The 9,147-nt window shown below is 43.6% G+C and overlaps 1 protein-coding gene across 1 annotated transcript; it reads right to left on the minus strand.

Annotated features, from left to right (window-relative positions):
* Positions 1 to 5,307: 5,307 nt before the first annotated feature.
* On the minus strand, positions 5,308 to 7,709 carry LOC103370848 (arylsulfatase I). The gene is made up of 3 exons (XM_008300020.1): positions 7,414 to 7,709; positions 6,528 to 6,860; positions 5,308 to 6,443 (listed from the first exon to the last, which is right to left on the minus strand). The coding sequence occupies exons 1-3, from the start codon at positions 7,707 to 7,709 to the stop codon at positions 5,360 to 5,362; spliced, it is 1,713 nt and encodes a 570-aa protein (XP_008298242.1). The 3' UTR covers positions 5,308 to 5,359.
* Between the last annotated feature and the right edge of the window lie 1,438 nt (positions 7,710 to 9,147).

A 9,147-nucleotide genomic window follows, 5' to 3' on the forward strand; every position in this document is an offset into this window, starting at 1 on the left:
GAGTCCTGTGGTGTCTGGTATTAGGACTGTTGGCTGGGGGGGCCTCTTCAATCGGGTTTGTTCCGGTTTCACTCCCATAGAAGCTCAATAGGATGGAGATCTGGGGAGTTGAGAGACCAAGTCAATACTTTGTGCTCTTTGTCATGTTCCTCAAGCTGACCAGGTTTTGTGGAAGGGGTGCTTGTCCTGCTGGGGGGAGGTGCCTGCTGTTGGTTTAAATAAAGTTGGTGATATGTGTTAAAGTAACAAGTACATAAATGGCAGGACTGTAGGTTTCCAAGCAAAACACTACACTGTAACATGATAATCAATGCTTATATAAAATATGCACCATCCCTTGGAAGGTTTCCTCTTTTATTGACTTTCAACGTGGCGTCATGGTCAATTTAATTTTGCTTTATGGACAAGAATTTACCAAAAAAAAGACTCTTTCATGTCAAAGTGAAAACAGATTAATGCAAAGTAATGTCAATTAATACAAAAAATAATCTAAAATGTAGACGTCAGTATTTACCAGTCTAGGGTGGTGGGGGGCTGGAGTCTATCCCAGCTGACTCAGGGTGAAGGCAGGTTCACCTGGACAGGTAACCAGTCTATCACAGGGCTACACTTAGAGACAGACAACCACTCACATTCACACCTATGGACAATTTAGAATCACCAATTAACCTCAACATGTTTTTGGACTTGTGGGAGGAAGCCGGAGAATCCGGAGAGAACCCACGCTGCACGGGGAGAACATGGAGACTCCACGCAGAAAGATCCCGAGTGTCCTCACCAGGATGCGAACTGGGGACCTTCTTGCCGTGAGGCAACGGTGCTAACCACCGAGCCACCTTGCAGCCCTGTGATGCTTCCCTCTACCTCTAATGACTACCACAGGCTGTTGCTATCCAATATTCACTTTCCATAACCTCGTCACGCAACTAAATTTGGTTCTAGCCTATAATAGGGGGACATTTTCAGCAAAATGACTAAATTAATGTAGAAAGTTTGTATGTGATGATTGTTTGAGCCTCAGGCCAGATCATCAGACTTCGTTCTCTTGCTGACAAAGAGGTGTGTCCATACCTGTACAATCACCTGTTGGATTGTTGCTCTCGCTGTAGTTTCTGTGGTTGAAATGATCACACAGCATCAGGAACTCATGGACTCCTGGTTCTGCACTCGGATTCCTCAGATAAAAAAGCAGATTGGTTAAAAATGGACATTAACGTGCTTTGCAGAAAAAACAAAACGCATAACACATATCGTCATCTACAAATAGGTGAAGAGCAGTTTAATCAAATATCAGGGTTATGCTTTCTGGTTATTTGACATTTATTAATTTCATAGTTATGTTTTGACTGGTTTTGTGCAAAAACATGTGGCGCAGTCAGACGAGCTTGTACTCAGTGTTACTGGAGGACTAATGCAAATAAAAAATAGGGCAAAAGAAAGGTATGAGGATGTTTTACTATTTACCTGTTGGTAATTTCTAAGGACAGTTTTGGTTCATTAAACAGAATCGCAACAACCACGTGACTCATGCAATTCCCCACTGAACTACCAAGCTGCGTTTTTAAAAAATACATATTTTAAGGACAACTTTACTTCCTTTTGTCAACATCCCATTAAAACAGCAAACTAATCCTCTTTGCTGCTGCTGTCTGCATGGCTAAAATCTGGTATAATCTGCACCGCTGAGTTCTATTTTATGAAAAATTTATGAAAAACATGAATAAACCACGTGTGACACGTCCTTTGTTACAATGAACATGTGCACAGTAGTTTAGTCCACATATTAAGTCGGAGTGCTCTAAAAAAAAAAAAAAGAAGAAAAGTCCTGAACAAATGCAGTAATTACTCCTGCTTGAGTAACGTTTGCTAAAAAGTCCAGTTCCCAGCTGGTTTAGTAAATTATTTAGTCTTTTTAAAATTTAACTATCTATATTCTTTATATCTTCGGTAGGAACCTGTCGTCTTGGGGATGAGAGTCACAGACAGGGCAGGGAAGTTGGAAGGGGTTTGCATCACAATACAGCACATATCCAGATGATCCTTTCATTTTATTCTCACCATAACTAGTCATACAGTGTGTGCTACGTATGCAGCCGGGCTTTTTCGCTAAACAAGATTTTTTTTTTTTTTTAATCTGATCTACAAGCTCTTCAGACACGACAGCCCCCTGCAGCCTCCGAGGAGCTCTCTCTTCCCTCCTCCACTCTTTTTATTTAACTGTGCGCCACTGAGCTCTGAGCAAAACACGGCTAATATTCCTAGCTCCGTCTTCCAAATGAGCACGAATGAAGTGAGTAGGAGCGAAATGAAAAAGAACGACAGGGAGGGAGGGTGGTTTGCAGAGGGAATGAGCAAAGAGCTGAGGGAGAAAAAAAAAAAAAAGAAAGAGAGAGAAGAGAGGAGGGAGGAAGGAAGAGGAGGAGGAGGAGTGTGAGGGTTGACCAGAGGGGGAAGAGATGGTGGAGAAGGACAGTTGAATATTCATTATCAGGCCACTGGGGAGGAATCTAAAGCCCTGTTGCTGCTGCTGTGTGTGGGATTTGCCGTCGACACTCGCACCCAGAAACACATCTTGCAGATCCACACACACACACTGATTAAGTCACAAAGCTAAAGGCTGGGGTCAAGGAGTGAGCTGCTGCTGCTGCTGCACGCTAACTGCTGGAGCTGCTCACTGCGGTACGAGCTGCTGAAGAGCAACAGCACCGACTGCGATCTGCTCCTATCGAGCTACATCACCGCACAGCTGCAGCCTCACCAGCAGGCAGATACATCACACTGAATCAGGCAGCGGGAGTCTAAGCTACGACTTCCCAGAGTCCTGAGGAGTTATGTCCATGCTGGATGATTCTGCACCTCACAAGTCAGGTCCGTTGCCAAATGCCCTTTATGTGGTGAGACGGAGGTGACGGATGGATGTGAAGTGTATTGGAGTTCATGTAGGAAGCCAGAGTTCAATTAATACTCACTTTTCTAACATTAAAACAGTATTTTAGCAATTAAACTTTGCACTCAAATTGTACAACATGCTCAAAAAGAATGAAAATCAATGCAGCAGAAGCATAAGAACTTCACAGATGTGGCACAACAAGCATCCAATCGGATACCTGTGAAAAATATGCTTTAGAATAAGACCCGCCATAAAGACAGATTATTTTCAGCCTCCTATGTAGAAAGAACAGTGATTCAGTACTAATTATAGGGAAAAAAGAAATTCCTGTTAAACACAGGTTTCAATTAAGCTTCAGTTTGTGACTTCTTCATCCTTTATTACTCCCCATACGTGCTGATTGGTTCTGCTGAGCCCAGACTACGATAATCTTTAGATCACACCGGCAGTTAATTTGAAAATAACCACCTAGAAGTGCAGCAATTTCACGTACATTTTATCTTCTTATGAGAAAATTCTTAAAAACAACAGGAAATAGTCCAGACAGGGCAATTCTGTAAAACAAGGCGGCCTTTTCCTGAGCGTCCGACAGGTTCGGTCTCATGTGTCATAATGATTCACTAACGTTGATTTTTTTGTTCATTTGTTATTTTATTTTGATTATTTGAATCCATTTCATAGCATTTTATAACACAGTAAATGAGCTTCATCTATAAGTCCAGAAGACATCAGCTGCTCTCGGTTTGGCACTGCTGCAGGGACTGGACATCGTGTTGTGGTCAGAGGTCTTTCAAAGGCAAAGGAATGCACTACGAGCAGAAGTGAATCTACGTAACCCCGAAGAACAAAAGGACAAGGTGACATTTGACAAAAACAACCCCCGTGGGTGCCTTTGTGTCATCCTTAAAGGGTCCTCTCGGATGATTAAGAGATGAGACATGGAGAGGTCACCGCGGGCCTCACTTCCACATGCACGCACTCCATCTCCATCGGTATTAATCAAACTGTTCACGAATACGTGCGTACATGCACAGCGACGCGCACGGTGCTCCCGACGCAGTCCGGCGACGTCCTGCAGTGTCCCTGCTGCAGTTTGGCCGCAGGACAGTGAATGAGTCAGCTCAGCCCTGTCTGCTTTGTCCATCAGGCTGCCTGTTTATCTGCCGACCTTCACCGTTTGATTGAAGGTCTCTCTTGTCTATCTGACCTGTGTGCATTTTCTACTGCTTTGTATTTTTGTTTGTCTCCGTTTCTCCCTCCAGCGTCAGTATGCTCCAAATGAAGCCCTTGTCAAATTATTTAACAGTGTCTGGGACCTCACACGACCTCAAATTTCTGATGTTCGTCGGCTAAATTTTGAAAACTGACAATGCAAAAAGCATGACAGCTACATGTAGTGAATGACAACTTGTTTGGAGGTGAGAAAATAGACGATATATATAAAAGATGAACATAGCCAACAGGACTTTTCTCTTTAGTTTGTGGATTGTGGTTTTGAAGCCTTGAGTTTGAAACCGGACGTGATGAATGTCACTCACAAGGTAACCAGTGCTGCTTAATTTTACTCTAAGTGGGACTATAATTTACAAAACTAACATCTCGCTATATTGAAGGAGAGTTGAAACCAGGGATTGAGACCATAAAATCATTAGGAAACAGTTTACCAAGGAAACAAATCAAATTAGAAGAAGGATCATTTCTCAGACTTCAAACTTGTCTTTGGAACCAGAAGAGTGCCCCCCTGCTGGCCATTAGAAGGACTGCAGGTTTAAAGACATCCTGTAGTGACAATCCATTTTCTTTACCATGTTAAGATATGATGTTTTTCATATGCTGGTAGACACATCATTAACAAAACAAACAGTCAACACCGTGGCTGAACATTTCCACCTTCAAATTGCAGTCTACTGATGACAATCTCAAAAACACAGATTCAGACTTCCAGGGTTCCATACACAACAAACTTAAAGAACCAATCATGTCAGCTTGCAGAGTGGTACTTTCTGTGTCATTATTATTCAGAATATAGTCTTAGTTGAGCCGGTGTGCTTGAGCTGCAGCGAGTAGCAGAGAGGTGGGTGGAGAGACAGGCAGAGAATTCATAGAGTTGGACATTCTAAAGGATTTTAAACACTCCTGGATGAGTAACTTTACACAGGGTTTAAAGTATGTGACTTCACTTTTTAGACCCAAGGCCACATCTATATTTTATATACAGTCCATGGGTGTAAACTACTCTGTCAAGCTCTGTTTTTTTGTTATTCACACAACTATTTCTATATTTTTTAACATGAGTAACACCTTGAACACTATTTCCTATATATGCACAGCTCTGTTTCCGAGCATGTTTTTGGCCTGGCTTTGTGTGTGTGGTCGTTCAAAAGAGCTTTTAAAATTAATACAACAGTTGCAAGCTCATTTGAAACACACTGAAGCCCTCAGTCTACTCATTGCTGCTCGAGGAGACATTTAGAATAAGGTGTTTCTCTGCAGGCGTGACCCCACCTTCTTGAAGAGGGCTTTTAATTTACACAACTTGCAGTGCTTAATCTTCATCATCCTTTCTCTCCTGCCATCATCCTCTCCACTGTCGCCCTCCTGCCCCTCCAGGCCCAGCCAGGGGCCCCACACCCCTCCGTGGAGCTCTGGGTCAGCCATAGGATCATCCGGTGGATTCCTGGTCATCACAGCTGTCTGGTTGTACTCCGCCAGCCTTTTCAGCAGATGTTTCACCACCTCTGGACGAGCCTCTGCCAGGTCGTACCTCTCGTAAGGGTCGGAGCTGATGTTAAACAGCCACACCGACTTTCCCAGCTCGTTGCGCCGCTTCTCCAATTTCTGCCACCGTTCTCGACCGACGGGAAGAGCCTTCGGTGGGATCCAGTCCCCGTCACCCACGTTTCCTGTCAGCAGCTTCCAGTCACCGGCCCTTAATGCTGCTCTAACAGCTGTGTCCCAGATCCCAAAGCCGTTGAGCACCAACGCCTTGTCATAAGGCTCCCCGGGTTTCCTGGACCCTGGGTCAATGTTGAAAAGGATTTCAGTGCGAGGACAAGGCGAGTCCTCGCTGATGCTCCGCCACACATCGTGACCATCAAGGCCACGGTTGGACTGCAGGGCCCCGGCCAGCCCCAGTAATGTGGGAAACCAGTCAGAGACGTGGATCAGCGCTCGGCTTACTTCGCCCTTCCTCTTCAGAAGAGGACTATGGACAAAGCCCACGGCCCTGATGCCCCCTTCCCAATAGGTCCCTTTGCCACCTCTGAGCGGCCAGTTGCTCCCACCAGAGAGCGGCTGCCCTCCGTTATCAGATGAGTAGATCAGCACTGAGTTTTCATAGAGGCCACTAGTCTTCAGTTCTTGGACTACTTCTGCAACGCCTTCGTCCAAGCAGCTGAGCATGGCTGCATAGTGGCGCCTGATACGATTGGTCTGAGAATCATAGTGGTGCAGAAAATGTTCTGGTACCTGTAAGGGTGTATGGGCGGCCTGAAGGGACAGATAGAGGAAAAGTGGAGTATGGGGGTCGTGGCTCTTCAGGATCTGCTTCACTCTGGTTGGAAAAGATGGAAAGTTTTAAAGGTATTTAAGCTTTGTCTCTCTGTATTTGTTCATTTATTAATACTTTAGTGCTTACCTCTCGATGTAGAGCAGAGTGGAGTAGTTCCCGGTCATCTCCCAGGCGGGTCGGTCTCCGTCATGCAGGTCAAACCCACAAGCTTCAGCCCCGTCGCAGCTCTGATAGGAGAAATGGTCTCCACTGCCGGTCAGTGTGCCCAGAAAACTCTGAAAGCCACGTCCGGTGGGCAGGCAGCTCGGCCTGCAGAAACCCAGGTGCCATTTACCCACCATGTGTGTGGCGTATCCAGCTTCAGCCAGACGCTCTGGGAGGGTGGGGAAGTCTGGGGGCAGGCAGAGGGGCTGACGGGGTCGGATGATTGAATGCTGCAGTCCAGTGTGAATTTGGTAGCTGGCAACATACCGAGAATGTGAGAGAAGATGTCATCATACATATCTGGCATCATGATAATTAAAAATTTCACGTATAATGTTGCATGTCATTAGAAACGCTCACATTGTTGGACACCATGAAGCCAAGGTTTTCATTGATTTTAAAGAATTATTTCTACCCAGTTTGTGGTAACCTGCACAATTTCTGCACTGAAATATCATTGTTGGGTCAGAATACGATCAAACATACACTGATTTGACAATATTTTTGCTATTTATTTTAAAGTTTTGTTGCTATTTAGCCTTTAGACAAGACCGATATTCAATAAAATAGATAATTTCTGCTTTTGTAGTCAACATCATGATGAATCAAATTGTACTTGTAAAAAAATGAGCCTTCTAAAACGGCATTTTTCAGAAAAATAATGTCTTTTTCTGGCATTGTATATTGAGTCCCATAAATATGCAAGACAAAAAGACTATTGATGATATGCTTACCCACATCAGATGAGAACAGATGTTGCAACTGAATAATAATGCGATTTGAATGGTGGTGTAATGAGGAAACTCACCGGCCTGTCATGAGCTGACTGCGTGAGGGTGAGCAGATAGGCTGGACGTAATAATTTTCAAGTTTGACCCCCTCTGCTGCCAGCTGGTCCAACGCAGGAGTGTGGATGTCTGAGCCGTGGTAGCCAATGTCTCCATAGCCCTGGTCGTCCACCATGATGAAGATAAGGTGAGGCGGCCTCTGAGTTCCAACCCCCTCTTTGCCCACGTTGTGTTCACTCAGGCAGCCAGAGTCACTGAGCAAGGTCACACCAATCACCAGGAAAAACAAAGAGCAGATTCCTCCCCTCAGCTCCATCAGTGCTCTGTAGCTAATATCTACTAAAGTCTGATTGCGTCTGTATTTTCTCTTCTGCTTAGTCTGCAGTCAATATATCTCATCCCTGATCACGTTTGCAGGAAAATGGGCAAATCTGCTGGTCCAAGGAGCTCTTCCAAAAGTCTTATCTGTCCATTAAGTAGAAGTTCTTGTCCTTTTCTGGGGGCTTTTCTTGGTTTTGTGAGTTAGGGCTGAGCTGGTGCCAGCTGCTGTTGTGGGTGGAGAAAAACTGCTGTCTCTAAGAGGGGCAAGAAGTTGGCAGAGGTGAGTGTTTGAGAAAGAGAGAGATGGGGATCTTCCCCTTTTGCAGTACCTTGCAACATTCCTCTTGACTTTCAGGCGCCTCATAAGATGGCTGGGAATCTGAAATAGTAGGACTCGGCATATATGCTGAGCAGACAGTGCAGAAATTGTAATCTTCTGGTTAAAGACCTGCTCAATTCTTTTGCAAATCATGGAAGGAACATGTATGTGTGACAAAAATGCAAAACATAAAGGAGCAAAATACAAAGTCTGTCTGTCATCGCTGCAAACATCAAAAGAAAATTTGCCAAATAAAACAACGAGGCCTTGAAATAAAATAATGGTGACGCAAAACTGGTTTGAAAAATGTCTTGCAGTAAAGAACAATCACTAATAAGACGAGGCCTTAAAGGAAGAGTACAACATTTTGGCTCACTTACTTTCTTACTAAGAGTGTGAAGACATATCACTCTAATATTTCCCATATATAAGGCTGCATAAATGTAAATATAAAAGCTAGGAGATGGTTAACTTGCCCTATAGCACACAGGCTGGACATATATATACTACTACTCTTGGAGGTATCCGACCACAGGTTGCTTTTCATATTATAGCAAGTCTGTGAAAAAAAAGCCCATATTTGCGACTCTGGGAAAAGATTTTTTGCTATTTAGTTGGTTAGCATATTTAATCATAACTACAGTTTCAAAAGATTTAAAGAGCTCTTAAAATCCGTCTGTATAGATTCAAATCTGTATATTTTAAAATGTCCTTTGTAATTTTTTATTGTTGTCCATTTTTAATATTCCCTTGCTTTTTCTAACGTTTTTTTTTTTTTGTTTGTTTGTTTTTTAATAAAGCCCCTTGTAACTCCAGTTTTGAAAGGCGCTATGTAAATGCAGTTTAGTAATATTATTAGATAGCACAAGCACGAACGATCACAAGCTCAAATGTGCACAGGACGTTTTGTTGGTTTCTATTTACAGAGCCAGGACTGTGTACATTTTCTTTTTTTCAGTGCAAACACACACAAAATGAGCAGTTTACAGACCAAGAGAGCATCGTCACTGAATTCAAAAAAAGAGAGGGCTGCATTACCATGCCTGACTCTCCCTTTAATTTCAAACCAAAATAGAAACAAGCGTGTTTTCTTGTCAGCAATTTAGTTCAACAG

This window comes from Stegastes partitus, unplaced genomic scaffold (assembly GCF_000690725.1).
Source record: "Stegastes partitus isolate 25-593 unplaced genomic scaffold, Stegastes_partitus-1.0.2 Scaffold1489, whole genome shotgun sequence".
NCBI classification, from domain to species: Eukaryota; Metazoa; Chordata; class Actinopteri; family Pomacentridae; genus Stegastes; species Stegastes partitus.